Source organism: Mus pahari, chromosome 3 (assembly GCF_900095145.1).
Source record: "Mus pahari chromosome 3, PAHARI_EIJ_v1.1, whole genome shotgun sequence".
NCBI lineage: Eukaryota > Metazoa > Chordata > Mammalia > Rodentia > Muridae > Mus > Mus pahari.
The window spans coordinates 69,908,309-69,923,619 of record NC_034592.1 but is presented as its reverse complement, the minus strand read 5'-3'; the positions used below and the strand labels follow the sequence as shown (position 1 = coordinate 69,923,619).

The 15,311-nt window shown below is 41.5% G+C and overlaps 1 protein-coding gene across 1 annotated transcript in view; it reads left to right on the top strand.

Annotated features, from left to right (window-relative positions):
* Ctnnd1 (catenin delta 1) overlaps positions 1 to 7,489 on the top strand; it is a 52,488-nt gene extending 44,999 nt beyond the window's left edge. The window contains exons 18-21 of the mRNA XM_029537046.1: positions 1,229 to 1,291; positions 2,864 to 2,967; positions 3,341 to 3,427; positions 3,714 to 7,489. Of these exons, the coding sequence (XP_029392906.1) occupies positions 1,229 to 1,291; positions 2,864 to 2,967; positions 3,341 to 3,427; positions 3,714 to 3,725 (266 nt within the window). The 3' untranslated portion in view covers positions 3,726 to 7,489. The remainder of the gene's footprint in view (positions 1 to 1,228; positions 1,292 to 2,863; positions 2,968 to 3,340; positions 3,428 to 3,713) is intronic.
* Positions 7,490 to 15,311: the final 7,822 nt, after the last annotated feature.

Genomic DNA, 15,311 nt, shown 5'->3' with positions numbered 1-15,311 from the left:
CCACATGCACATTCATGTCCATGCACACATATACAGTATAATAATAACATAAATTTTCAGGCTTTTATGATTATATAAGTGTGATATAATTGTATTTTTAAAATACACATAATAAATAATAAAATGTGTTAATTTTTTACATTTGCATAGTTCTGTAAACTGTTATCTCTTAGAGAGATAGTGCCATAATATTTCAAAAATCTGTACAAGTAAATGTTACTCAAGACAAACCTGTCTACTTTTTGTGGGTTTCTTGATGCAAAGTCTTACCATGGTTGCCTGGAGCAGGAACTTGTAGTGACTCCCTGCCTCTACCTTCTCAGTGCTAAAATTATGAGACTATGTTCTACTTCAGTCTGTTCTAGTAACCCAGAGTTAAAAGTTATATATGAAAGTATTCAACAGTGCTCCCCACCTCGGGTTTGTTTTTTCATTAAAATTTATTATTGTATATGATGTGTGTTGTGGGCACACATCCTGTGGCCTTCAAGGGGAGTTGTTCTTGTAGTTATACCTGACGTCTGGGTTCAGACTTGGACTGCCAGGCTTGTGCAGCAAGTGCTTGAGCTCATAGCCACTGTACCAGCCCATATGCAGTGCTTTTTAAATTGAAGGCGTTTATGATTATGCAAAAAAATAGTTTTGTTGTGGAATAGATGTTTACATTTCTGAATATAGTAATATCTGTTCATTCCACACCAGTGAAAGTCATTTGTTTTGCATCCTCATTTATTTCATATGTGTGTGATTGAGGATGAGGCAAATGCTTTATCTACTATTGAACTATATTTTTAGCCTAGACCCTTATACATTTTTAAGACTAAAGGGACTTTGAGACATAATGGCCCATATTGTTAAAGTTTCCCCCCACCCCATTTATTCTTTGTTTATTTTATTTGGGTATGAAAGTACATATGTGGAGGTCAGAGGGATACTTGAAGGCTCAGTTTCTTCCACAGGTTGTTCCCAGGGATACATTCGGGCCATCGGGCTTGACAAGTGCCTCTGAAAGGTTTCTTGTATTTGGGTGTCTATAGGAAAGGGATCAGAGTCCTGCAAGGGCTTTCCTAGAACTGTAGGTTGTGATTGGTCTTGGCACATACTATGTGCTGAGTAAAACTTTATTGAATAAAGGCAAGGAAAGATGGCACTCCCAAAAGAAATGTCTACTTTATATAGATTTTGGTGTATTAGATTTTGACTTGGATAACTTTCTAATTCCATATAGATAAGAAACCTGACCGGGAAGAAATTCCAATGAGCAATATGGGGTCAAACACAAAATCATTAGGTAGGTGGTGAATTCCTGTCTAATGTTGCAGAATAGTGTTTATTTGGGGTGAGTAGGCATTCTCTCTCTCTCTCTCTCTCTCTCTCTCTCTCTCTCTCTCCACCCCACCCACCCCCCGGGGTCTCAGGTCACATAGTCAGGTCTTGAACTCACTACAGTTGAGTCTGATCTTGAACTCCTGATCTTTCCGCCTCTACTTCCCAAGTGCTGATATTACAGATATGCTCCACCATACCTGACTTACCATTTACCATCCTGAAGTACAGTGATTGATTATCTCATTTGAAAGGATATCTGAAAATAGAATAAAATGTGATCAGTCTACTCTTTTTCTACATTTTTACATGTTGCTGTGGATGGGACAACCTTGAACTTAACAAAATTTTTTTAAAACTTTTTCTTTTTTGAGACCGATCTTCCTGTGTATTCATGACTGTCCTGAAACTTGCTTTGTAGATCAGACTGGCCTTAAACTCACAGGGATATACCTATTTCTGCCTCCCCTGTGTTGGGACACTATCATGCCTAGCCAGTTTATTTTATGTTGTATGTATGAGTGGGTTTTTTTTTTTTTTTTTTTTTTTTTTGCCTGCGTGTATGTTTGTTTATCAGGTGGCTCATGCTCTCAAACGTCAGAATCCATAGAACTGGAGGTAGGGATAGTTATGATGCCTTCTGCAATAGCAACAAGTGTACTGAACTATCATCACTCCAGCCTCTGACCTTGAATTCTTGAGATTCTCTTCTTCCCACATATGTTCTCAGAAAGTCTCATGTGGCGTATAACTAGTCTAACTAGCCCTAACCCTCTCTGTTCTTTCTCCCTACTCTCTACTGGTCTTTTTTTTTTTTTAAAGCAGGATTTCATAGCCCAGGTTAGCCGAGGATGACCTCAGATTCTTGTGCCTCCTTCCTATTTGCTACTCCATCTCATCGTTCTACTTGGGTATATGAAGCCTTCTATGGGAATGTCCTTCCCCTTTGTTCTTCTAAATTCTTTTCATTCCCAAAAGCTAAATTCAAGTTGTGTTTTGCTTTATCAGTTTCTTCCAGTTGTAACATATTTCTCGATATCTGCTCTCAATTTCAGGGCTGTATCTCTTTTTTAGGCCAGGTCTCTTTTGTATCACTCACCATAGGATACACTGTTGTTTCTCATTGTTATTGCTTTGTTGTTTGTGCAGTGGTGGGACTTGAATCTAACACTCTACCACTGAAGTACATCCCCAGTACCTGGGTATTTCTCATACATCATCTTCCCTATTATATTCAAGTTATGTGTAAGTCTTAAAAAGCATCAGTGTGCCGGGCGTGGTGGCGCATGCCTTTAATCCCAGCACTTGGGAGGCAGAGGCAGGCGGATTTCTGAGTTCGAGGCCAGCCTGGTCTACAGAGTGAGTTCCAGGACAGCCAGGGCTACACAGAGAAACCCTGTCTCGAAAAACCAAGAAAAAAAAAGCATCAGCGTTTAATATCTTGTTGGTACATCTGAAACAGTTCATTTCTCAATCTAATCCACATACATTGTGTACTAGAAGGAATATCTTATTTCTGTGTACTTTTTTCCTCTAGATAACAACTATTCCACACTGAATGAGAGAGGAGACCACAACAGAACCCTGGAGCGATCTGGGGATCTGGGTGATATGGAACCTTTGAAGGGAGCACCCTTGATGGTAAATCCTTGTCATATACTGCTGTGTGTATGAGGCTAATACTATTTTGAAACTGTATGATATATAAAATGGGGGGGGAAGGACGCGGCGGGAAGAAAAGAGAAAGATAAATCTTTTTTTGGTAGGTGTTTCTTTGATGCATCTTGATGGTTCTTGGGATGTTTTTCATTGATTGTGTGGATGTATTTTGCAAGCATTGCTGATGTCACTGACACTAACTAATCTGCTCTTGCACTTACCTGTTTAGGATGTTTGCCCTGTACTCTTAACAGTGTTTGTTCACTTTACAAATGTTGGGGTTTTCCTTCCATCTGGCACACACTTAGAGAGTCTTATCTTGGTTCTCTTACTAACAAATTGCATGTGTTCACAGCAGGACGAGGGGCAGGAATCTTTGGAGGAAGAGTTGGATGTGTTGGTTTTGGATGATGAGGGAAACCAAGTGTCTTACTCCCCCATGGTATGTCCTCCAGTCACCCCTAAGATGGTCCTGAGGAAGGAGGTTCCTGTGTGCCTTCTCTTTGCCAATCATGCTGATCTGATCAGGCCTGAGATACTTGTTTGAGCTACATGGTACCCAAGGGTTCTACTTCTGTGATCATGACTCTTCCAAGGCTGGGATGCAGCGGATGATCTGGTTCTCTGTTGTGTGCTGCTTTCCTGCCTCCAGATTTGCTCAGCTGTGTGTGTTTCCCCTGTTCTCCTGTTCTCAGTCTTATTAACAACCTTCTCTTTTTTCCCTACAGCAGAAGATTTAGCACCACTCTACCTGCTCCATATGGGCTTATAATATATTACTTTTATTTTTTGGTGGTGAAATGGACTGATGATTTTTTTCTTTTCTTCGCTGGACTATTGTGCCAACTGCCAGGCTGACTCCTACCCTTGTAGCCCAAATTGGCTGCCATCATCCGTGAATCACCAACATCTCCCACTGAAGTTTAATTGTCCTATCCTCCCAGACCCTACTTNCNGTTTTCCCCCAAGAAACCNGACTCAGTTATTTGCATATCTTGAGGAACTGCTTCAGATTAGNTCTTTGCAGCCTTCCCTGGAACTCTTGGCCTTGCACAGAGGGAGGAAGAGTGGAACTCTCTACTGGAAGCAATGGGAAGAACTGAAAATTACACGCTGTCTGTTCAGCATTCAGCATTCTGACAAACTGATGACTTTTAATCAAGACTATTTTTTCTGGTGTGGGGGGGAAACTTTTTATTTTGTTTTGGATGGGGAAGTGTGAGTTCTTCCCTTATCCAGTGGCGATTTTTGAAGCCAAGAAGGCTAGAAACATTGGCACATTCCACCTGGCAAGGGCCCTCAAGTAAGTGAAGTACTCCCCAACNTCAGAGTNAGAACTCTTGTTCCTCCTGTTCGAGGCAGGGACCACAAAGGACCTACAGACTCCATCTCTTCTGTCAGCTTCAGGACAACCTTGGGGTGCTGTCCTGACCAAGGCTGTCCTTAACCTTCCTCTCCTACCCTGTTATAAGCCTGCTAACTTGACCTGGCCGTTTTACAAGATGCTTTGTAAAAAGGAAAATGCCATGGAACCCCTTGGTTGAGAAGAAACAGAAAGATTGTCTATTGAGAAGATGAACCTCTAGGAGGAACTAGAAGTAATGTANATGAAGTGGTTAGTCTGAAACTGGCAGGAAGCTTCAAAGCTNGCTTTACCCAGCCCCNCACCCCATCTCTCTTCTTCCTTTATAAGCTTGTCCTCCCTCTCCTCCCCTTCCCTGGATTGTTGGCCAACTTACAAGACTTGTACATAGCTCCTCCCCCTTTGTCCTTCTAAGGTAGGAGTTGCCCTGGCTTTGCCTCTTCTTTGTGCCTTTGGCCTGGGGTGCATCTCCTCCCTCTCTTCCAGGTGCCTTTCTTTGCCTCTGCAGTCTCATTTCTCATGATTTTGCAAGTTAGACTTTGTTATTTTCTTANGCACTGTTGACCCCCAGTAGCTGAAGAGGAGTGGTAACCTAGGGAACTTTAAGTTCCTACTGGGTGTTGTTAAAGCCTCTGACGTAGCCACAACAGGCTTCTGCTCAACAGTGTACAGTTGGGATTGGTGAAAATCCATCCTGATAAGTCTCGAAGTGAGGCTGTTAGGAGGGAGTGCTGTGACTCTGACTCCTTAGATGTCCNCNGTTCNCATCATCTCTGAAAGGCTACAGGGAATCAGGCCATGCCTCCATCACACCCTTTACTGTTGTAGTGAGTGTTACAGCTTGGCTAGAGAAGCAGCTACTATGTGGGTGCAATTTTTTTTTAAAAAAACGTTTTTCCTTATTTGTTTTCTTTCCTTAATCTAAAAGCTCTATTCAATGCAACTGGAATTCTTTATCCCTCTTGTCCTTAATATATTGAGGCTATGGGGTAGGAGAAAAATGCACAGCCCACCAACTCTTTTTCTTATGCATTACAGTCGCCCCCCTCCCCCCTTTAACCTTTGCTTCCTTCCCATTTCTTCCTAGTCCCATTTCCCTTTTCTGGCAAANAGGAGCTCTGTGCTCTCTGTGACCCTCAGAGTACACTGCACAGGGGAGCCTTCCCCCCCCCCGCCCCACATCTATCTGCCTCTGGTTTTGGGTTCTCTTGTCCTCCTCTGCTCTTCCTGGTGCTCTTTCTTCTCGGTGGGGTGTGGGTAATAGAATAGCCATGGGCTTTGGGGACCTTTAATTTTTTTTTGTTCGTTTGTTTTGTTTTTCCTCTTTNCTTTATAAAAACACTAAACATTCAATTTCAGCAAACCAAAAATCCTACCCTCCCACCGAATACTACTAAGGGGCATATCTTCTGCTCTGTATCTTTTCTCTCTTTCTTTCTCTTGTTAATGCTTTTAAAAACAAATGAGTTTTTTATATAAATAAAAGTTTTTAAAGTGTGTGTGTGGGAGGTCTGTGTCATTTCTTCACTTCCAGCTGCACTTCTTCCCTCCTTTCCTTCTTACTTACTTTGGTGCCAGTGTTGTTTTTCTTTGCAGAGCAGCCAGAAGGTGGTTGGTTGTCTCAGGATGGGCTTACTTTAGTTTCAGTCCCAACTCTTATGAAGGAATGTTCTTTGGAACACCCTCCCACTCCAGAGTCTTAAAGAGATTTAATGAATGGCTGAAGTAGAGCATGAGAACTTTCTGCTGTTAGAGTTAGAAAGTGAAGTGCATACACTGGCTTCCCCATTCTCTGGGGTTCTCATACATCATGACAAAATGAGCACTGAGCAAAGCCCTCTAACACATGGCTCTTTTGAACACAACATATCAAATCTAGAAGATTAGAAGCTAGCAATCCCAATAGCTACCTTAGTAAATGTGAAAGATTTCAAAGTCCTCTGCATGAGAACACTAATCACAGATCATGGCAATGCAGCTCAGGCCCTATGGAGTCGGTTGGGTTGTTTGATAGGACATCCCGCCAAATTGTATATGGTTAACAGAAATCAAATCACTGGGGGGTTATCTTTACTGCAGATACCAAAGATTCAGACTCATGGAAAAATACTTTTCCAGGTCCCTTATGCCCTGCCATATAATTTAAAAATCTCCAGAGAATTTGTATAGTGACATCTTCAATCACTATATTATAAAATTATTTGGCTGTTCCCAGTGATAGCCCAGGATCACCACATTATACAAGACGTAAGAGCTTTTTTTTTGGGGGGGGGGGCTAGTGAGAACCGGGCAACTCCAGCAGTGTAGCTGTGTAGATTAAGGCTTGATTTGCACTTACACCTGTAGTCTTAGACCTGAAAAATAAAATACAAAGCCAAAACTTCAGCATCTGCTCTGCTGCTAAGGTTTTTTTATGTAGAGAAACCTGGCCATTGACCAGCAACCTTTCCTCACTGGTATTGAGTTAGATCAAAACCCTGCTGCGGGCTGGCCTTAGCTCATGATCCTCCTGCTTGTCTCCTTAGTGCTGGGACTGTAGGTGCCAGTCACATGTTCAGCTACAGAGTTTTCAAAGGTCTAGATCAAGCTAGCCCTAGGGGTATGCACTGCTAATCCCAGCACTCAGGTGACAGACACCAGCCTGGTCTACATAGCAAGACTGTCTTGGTCAGTCAATGAATCAGTTATTCGTGCTCATACCTAAACTGAAATGTTGAACTGACCTATAAACGCCAAGTATGGTTTGATTGGTTTTGGAAACCAGGGCCTCACTGTGTAGTTAGCCTGACCAGTGTGACCTTGAGTTTGTGGCAATCCTTCCCAGATGCTGAGATTACACTGCCACCATGCCTGAGTTTCTGGAAAGTTTCTTGGCAGACTTGACAGTGCGTTAGAGGCAGCCCTCTTATACTTCTTGCTCATACTAACACTAAGAAACTTTCGGAATTTGTTCCTTCTTAGTGGCTCTTACCAGGTTTTGTTTTGATTGCTTTCCTGGTGTTTGTTAGTTTTTTTCCATGTTTATTTTATAATCTATGGGTGTTTTGTCTGCATGAATGTCTTGCATCACACACATTGGACACGTGTATAATGTCCAAAGAGACCAGAAGAGAATGTGGCATCCTCTGGAACTAGAGTTACAGTGAGTGGTTGTGAGCTGCTGCGTGGATGCTCAGAGTAGAACCCAGGTCCTCTGGGAAAGCAGCCAGAACTCTTAACTGCTGAGCCATCTCTCCAACCCCCTTTCTTGATACTTTTTAAAAACGTTTTTCTCTGTGTGTGCGTGTGCTCGAGTGCCAGTTGTGTGGTTGTTCTTCCTTCTAAGAACTGAGTCATAGAATTACATACAGGCTGCATAGGTGTGGGTATTCAGACAGAATTTGGGTCCTCTAAACTGAAAGCAAGTGCTCTTAACTGTCAGGCTATCTCTCCGTTCCCCTTAGTACTTTTTGTAAGCTATAGAATTTGTAGATCTACTTTTATGGACCCGAATAAGTAGGTAAGAATTACCTGTACTTGGTGCTTTAAATTGTAGATTCCAAAACTGGGTGTAGTGAAACATGCCTGTAATCTTAGCATTTGGGAAGCTGAAGCAGGAAGATTGCTATAAGTTTGATGCCCTCCTGGGCTATGTTGCCAGATTCTTATATCAGAAAATAAGAAGACCAACCTTTCCCATAGCCCCTTCTTGGGATGAGCCTGTATCTCTGACATAGATCATATAGTACTGTATCAATACCACAATAAACTGCATTTCACTTTGGAAATTGATTCATAAGTTGGTCTCAGGAATCTGAACCTTGTAAAGTGACATAGATTATGTGGTTGATGTAGGTGGCTATCTAACTGATCTAGGACACTTGCTTGTTTTCAGTGTGGAACCCAGAATGACTGGCTAACTCTTGGCAATAGTAGTGAGTATGAGTAATATGATAATTCATAAAAGAGAACAGCCAAGGCTGGGCCTGTGGCATCTAAGTTCTAGTACTTCTTTATCTTGCTAATCATCTATGCAATTCCCAGGCTGACCCTGAATGTGGTGCCTTTTAAGGCACAAAGAATGTCCTGGATTATGAATTATTAAACTTCTGGCTACAGAGGGTACTTCAACTAGGGAGCAAGTGGTCCCATCATCCAAAGCCAGAGACATCAGGTGTGGAAATTAATCATTCCAGAGAGAGGGCCTAGCTCAAGAAAACAAACATGGAAAAAATAAGATACTGCCTAAAGCAAACTTCTTTTTCATAGAAGAGACTTTTTGAGTTTTCTGCTACCTGTCCCTTAAAACATCAGTTCTTCAGCTGTTGCAGCCAGGATTACTGACAGAAAAGCTGGAGAAGTGAGGTAGTTAGTTGCCATTAACGATCTGTCTGCATCATTGTGACAATTTTTTGAGTTTATATTTTGTGTGGTGTATAGTGACCAGGGTCAACGGAGTTTTGCCCCCATGCTCCTATGACTGAAGGAATTTCAAGCATTTTTGTTAGCATGTGACAACTAGTCTTTCTAGTACCTGCATGTATTCTTGTCTTGCTGCCATTCTCTGATTATCATCTTTAGTGCTGAAGGACAAACAGTCTAATGCTGTAATGTGCCCAGGAGGGGGAATACGGGCAGGTGGGTCACGTTCTGTGAGCTTCTTCATCTTTTTGTTTTGTTTTGTCATTTTCAAACAAAATTTGTTTACTTGATGCTCTTGACATCTCTTTCCTATCCCTTTGGCTCTCCTTGTTTTCATCTCAATCCTTGTTTTAGGATTTATGTGGGACCTTTTTTACTATTCAGGCTCTGCTTTGGAAAGATGGTGTGGATTAGATTCCCTGAAAATGCTTTCCATAGATGGAAGTAGGATAATATATATTTATTTAAAAATAGCCTTCACTCCTGTCTTGTTGGGATTGAACTGAGGGCTTCTCACATGGTAGGCAAACACTAACAGTGAGCCACATCCAGCTGTATATAAAAGAAGATAACTTTAAACACTGCTGAAGAGGCACAAAACAAAGCTGATAAAACAAAGCTAAGACAGGGATCCTTGCAAGTATCTGATAAAACTAGCCTTGCTCAGGGTTGCCAAGCACAGCATACCTTTAGCTTCTAAGGAATGTGGGAAGGAGGAAAGGAGTCCACAGAATGCTTAGCATAGAGATGAATAAACACTCAAGACCAGATGGCTTGTTATGCAAACCTTGTGATCCAAGTTCAATGCTTGGAACCCACATAAATGTGGAAAGAGAACCTATCTCAAAGTGCATGCATACCTATTAAGCAGCAACAAATACCCTGTTGGGAGAGACAGCAAAGACCTTGTACTGAACTTGATAATTTGCACTCCAAATTTTGACTACCCGTGTGACCCACAAATTTGTAAATAGGGACTTTGAAGTGGTACTTCATTGGTCACACCTCTAGAAGATTTAAAGAAGTCAGTGCATTTCCTCTGAAGATTCAGAAACAAGTCCCATAAACTTGAGCCAGGTCCTTAAGTTAGGCTGATTAGTAAAAGAGCAGTGGCAATGGTGATAGAAAATTTATAAGCCAATCCTTAAATACTTCAGATGTTGGCACGAGCATGGACTATAACAAGACACAGATTTGGGTCAGTGAGCTCCAGTGGTCAGAAGGCCTACTAAACAAAGCCCTGGTAGACGATGTGAATTTTACAGCATGTAATTAGCGAGTAAGAATGTTGGACAATGACATGTAAGCTGAAAGGGTGATTAGAGTAGAATTCTATATTGGAGAAAAGTAAAGATGCTGATCAAAACTTGTGAAACGTGTCTCTATTAGCTGTAACTGTTGAAGGATAGAAATAGTGCATATGACTTCTAAAGACAAGGCAAAAACAGAAGGTAGCTGAAGTTGATATCTGGGCTTAAAGGCTGCAGCAATAGAGGAGGAGCATATGTCATTCCAGTGCTAGGGGTTAGCATGCAACAAGTGAACAGAGCATGAGTGGGAAGCAAGTGTAGAGACAGAAGACGTCTTCCAAAAGGACAAAGTAACTTAAGTAAGCTTCAGTAGCTGGTCATGTAAGCTTAAACACAAGGGTAGGACCCAATACTATTAAGTCTTTCTGCCTCACTTTATAAATTGCTTTTTAAAGGAAACCTTGTATCTATGCATGTGTTTGTAACAGCTGCTGAGAGTCTAACTCTTGTCATTATGTGAGCATAGCCAACCTCCGCTGTGAGGTGTACCTTCTTTGTTCAAAGACTGCTGCCTTTAGGCTAAGAGAGCCAATGAGGAGCACTGTGCTATCCCAGGTCATTTGGGCACCATCATTTCCTGGTATCCAGGATTTCTCTCAGGGCTGTTAGTTACAAATCTGGAACGCAGATGGTCCATCATCATGAGACACATTTCCAGTAGACACTCCTACTTGCACTCCTGCTTACACTGAGCATAGCTTAGATGGGCTCCAGATGTGCTATATAATGTCTTCCAGAAATGCCGATTGCTTTAATGCCTGATATCTAGCTCGGGGTCTTTGAGGTCATTCAGAATAAAAATGTGTAAACTACTCAGCTCCAAGCTCAGACTTTGGTGCCTGGCTTCCCGAATTTAAATTCTCACTGTCATAGCTGTAAAATCTTGCAATCTCTGGGTTTTTGTTTGTTTGTTTTGCTTTTTTGTTTTGTTTGTTTTGCTTTTTTTTTTTTTTTTTTTTTGGTTTTTCGAGACGGGGTTTCTCTGTGTAGCCCTGGCTATCCTGGAACTCTGTTGACCAGGCTGGCCTCGAACTCAGAAATTCAACTGCCTCTCCCAAGTGCTGGGATCAAAGGCGTGCGCCACCACGTCCAGCGTTTTGTTTTTTGTTTTTTGTTTTTTTTAATAAATGTTTCTTTCATTTAGTGATGGGGGTTGAGCCTACAGCCTTGCATATGCTAAGCAATCATGCTTTCCAAGGAATCATATACCCAGTTCTCTTTGACAGATTTCTTAATCTTTTGTAACCTCTTGTCATGGAGCCTAATATGTACCTGTGGTGAAAATAAAATGAGATTATGAATGAACTTGCACTTAAACTGTAATTGGCACATACCAAGTATGTTGTAGCTAATATTGTTATTATTATTACCACTATTTTGAGATAACCTCTCTTTATTTAGCCCAGTCTGGTCTTGAACTCACAGTAGTCTTCCTACCTTAGCTTCTTTACTGCTATGATTTCAGGCATGAGCCACCACACCTGACATATTACTTTATTATTGTACCTATCATTAGATAGTTCTCTCTGCAATTATATGTACATGTATATGTATTTGTTTATATTAATTAGATGATTACTTTGCTAAGTAAGTTATATCTAACTACTTAAAGGATTATTTCAAGGGCCACCCAAAATGACAATTAGTGTACATGTTCACTTCCCAGATTAGGATAAAGTGGTATTAGTTATTTGGTGGATAGTTACACTTCTCTCATCTAGCTCCTATTCTAAATGTCTGTTAGAAATGATCTGTGCAGAAATTAAAGTTAGAGTTTACAGATCACTTTATGGCAAGGCCAGGTGGAGGCATCCATCAAGTCTAGATGAGACTTAATAATAGACTTTTTGAACATGATGGAAAAAGACTTTTTTTTTTTTCCCAAATACCAAGGTATTTTAGATGTCTGAATCCTTGGGAGGTAAGGAAGTAATCTGCTTGCAGAGCCTATGAGAGCTATGAAAAGATTTAGTTGGATGAAGTCACATAAAAAGCCACATATATTTGTTTTTTGTTTTTTTTTTTGTTTTTTGGTTTGTTTTTTGTTTTCTGTTTTTTTGGTTTTTTTTTGTTTGTTTGTTTTTTTGAGGCAAGGTTTCTCTGTGTAGCCCTCGCTGTCCTGGAACTCACTTTGTAGACCAGGCTGGTCTCGAACTCAGAAAATCTGCCTGCCTCTGCCTCCCGAGTGCTGGGATCAAAGGCGTGCGCCACCACCGCCCGGCCCTATATTTGTTAAGTGCATTGCTTTATGCTAGGACTTATTCTGGTTATAAAGGTTATCATGAGTACAGGCCCTTGTCTTTAAGAAAGCCAGAGAAAGAGTTTGAAATAGTAATGTTACTAGATCACTGTTGATTGTGTAACCAACTACAGGAAGCTGCATAATTTGAGGCAAGAGGTAAAGCTTAGACCACTGCAGCATATTATAAAAAAGATTACCAATTCAAGCTCTATGTAATAATGATAGTAACATCTGGTATCTCCTCTCTTCTTCCCCTTCCCTCTCCTTTTTCCTCCCCTCCTTCCCTTCCCCTCTCTTCCCCCCTCCCCATCTCTTCTTTCCTCTCCCCTTCTCTCCCCCCCCCCCAAGGGCTTGAACTTGAGGCCTTGAGTGATCTAGGCAAGCTCTCCATCACTGAGTTGTATCCACATTTTCACTTCTGAGATAGAGTATCACTAAGTTGCAGACTGTCCTTGCAGTTGTGACCCTCCCACTGAGTCCAGTCCAGTGCCTGGCTAGCACGCCTGTACCCACACACCCTGCTAGTCCTTTCTCTGTATGACACTTTTTAAAGTCCTTTGTAGATACTGACATTTACTCTTTACACCAACCCTGTATAAAAGGCAATAGCATGAACATATAATACAAAATAATCCTAAGGCTGTGCTTTGTATTACATGTTTTTTCCCTGCTTAATATTTACCACAACTTGCTGATTATCCACATTTTGGAGTTGAAGAAATTAATTTTAAAGTAATTAACTAACTTGCCTGAAGTCTCATTTTTGTTGGTTCCCTTGGACTAGTTTTGGAACCAAGGCTGAGTGTTCACCTCTTGTAATGGGTTTATAAGTGTGCACTACTATGTCTGGCTTGGGGTGTTAGGCATTAAATGGAGAGCTTCGTGCATTTAGGCAAGTGCTTTACATTTACTACCTACAGGGCTACTACATCTTTAGTACCATTTTTGTTTTTGTTTTGTTGTTGCTGCTGCTGTTTTTTTTTGTTTTGTTTTTTTTGTTTTTTGTTTGTTTGTTTTTTTGTTTTTGAGAGAGGGTCTTGTTGCTGCCCTGGAACTTGTAGTATAGACCTTGAACTTGGGGGCAGTCCTCATTCCTCTGACAGCAGATTCTGGTAACCACCATGCCCAGTCCTGAATCCTTTGTTTTTTAAACTACTGATTTCAGTTGGTTTAAGGCAAAATTAATGGAACACAGGATGAGGATGAGTTAAGGATGCTTTTCTGGTTGCTGACTGGTATCAGCCACTAGCTGAAATAAGAAATGGTGATGAGAACAGGGTGGCTAGGCTCTGTGCTCTAGAATCCCAGAGAACACAGTTTCAATCTGTTTAACTCTCTTCCCCTGGCATAGTAAACTTGGGTTCAGATTCTGAATGACAGAAATGGAGATAGTCATCTGTCAGGAGACTGCCCTGCCTTGTCCTGTTCTCTCTCACTTGTTCCATGGTCTCCACCTATCTTCTCTCCCCTTTCTCCACTTTCTCTCTAGTGGGAGGCTGGCACACTGCTGTGGGAACTCATGTTTTTTGGTTTTTGTTTTTTGTTTTTTTTTTTTACACAGAACCGGTGCTTCATCTTTGTCCCAGCAGACTTGCAGGGCTTATATGGGACCAATGCGGGTTGTAGTTGTGTCCTAACATTGCAGCTCTCCACAGCAACGCTCTGCCCAAAGTGGAGGAGGTCCCAAATGGGCAGTGCCTAGTAACCACCAGTGAGGGAGAGACAACGCATGGGTGCCTCGTGTTGTCAGAGCCCATCACCTCCTGCAGAAGGGCAAGCACCTTCACACCTGTCACATCCCAACTCCACACTACTTCATATGTTGGTTATTTTTGCAGAATTGTGGTTTAGGAGCTAAAGTTACCTTGGTAATGATAGATAGAGCAAATGCCTATTATGCATGATCTCTGAGTTTAATCCTCAGGTCAGACATACATTCTTTTTTTTAAAAACACTTTTGTATGATTTATTTATTTTTATTGTATGTACATTGGTATTTTCCTGGCATGTATATCTGTATGATGGTGTTGGGTCCCCGGGAACTAGAGTCAGAGTCGTGAGCTGCCATGTGGATGCTGGGAATTAAACCTGGGTCCTTGGGAAGAACAGCCAATGCTCTTAGCCTCTGAAGCATCTCTTGAGCCCCGACACAAATTCTTAATCTGTGAGAGTGTACATAACTATTTCTAAAGCAAAAATTAGCATGGTAGTGTTAAATATTTCCTTTGTGCCACTCCTGTTGTCCATTCCTTGTCTGTGCCTTCAGACATCTTCCTTTTCCCATAATGTAGACCTCCTCAGCAGTGGTGTCACATACTCTACATGTGACATCTGTATATACGATTGTATACGCTTGCTCATGCTTTATGCTCCTAATGACTGACTGTTTTACCGTTAGTCTGTGTCACATTTTTATTTAGGCCTGTTTTCTTCCTGCTTCTGAAGCACTCATTTCTGGCTGCTATGGAAACCATACAGGCTACATCCTCAGGGGACAAGCCCTCCTTAAGATGAGCTGGTTGTGACCGTGCTTGCTTACCCTTCCCTGTGGTCCAGCTTTTGTCAGACCCTTTGCTTCCTTTTCCAGAAGATTTGAAAGGAAGCTGTGCCCCTAGCCAGAGATGCTAAGCCTCCTTCCCTCATGTTCCCTTCAGAACATATCAAAGGGAAACTGTTTTCTTCTAAATATTTATTTTTATGTATATGGGTGTTTTGTTTACATGTTTATCTGTGCCACACAGAGGCCATAAGAGGGCCTTGGATCCCTATAACTAACTAGAGACTGTTCTAAGTTTCTGTGTGGGTGCTGGGAATCGAGCTCAGTTCTCTGCAAGAACAGCAAGGATTTTTAACTGTTGAGCCATCTTTCCTGCTGGCAAAGGAGATTCGACTTGTTTTAAACCCTTATTTCATTGAAAATAAGTGTTCTTCTGCTGGGCATCTTCAGGCTTAATATCCCTGGCACTGTGTGAGTACAGAGACAAGAGGATTTACAATTGAAACCTACCCA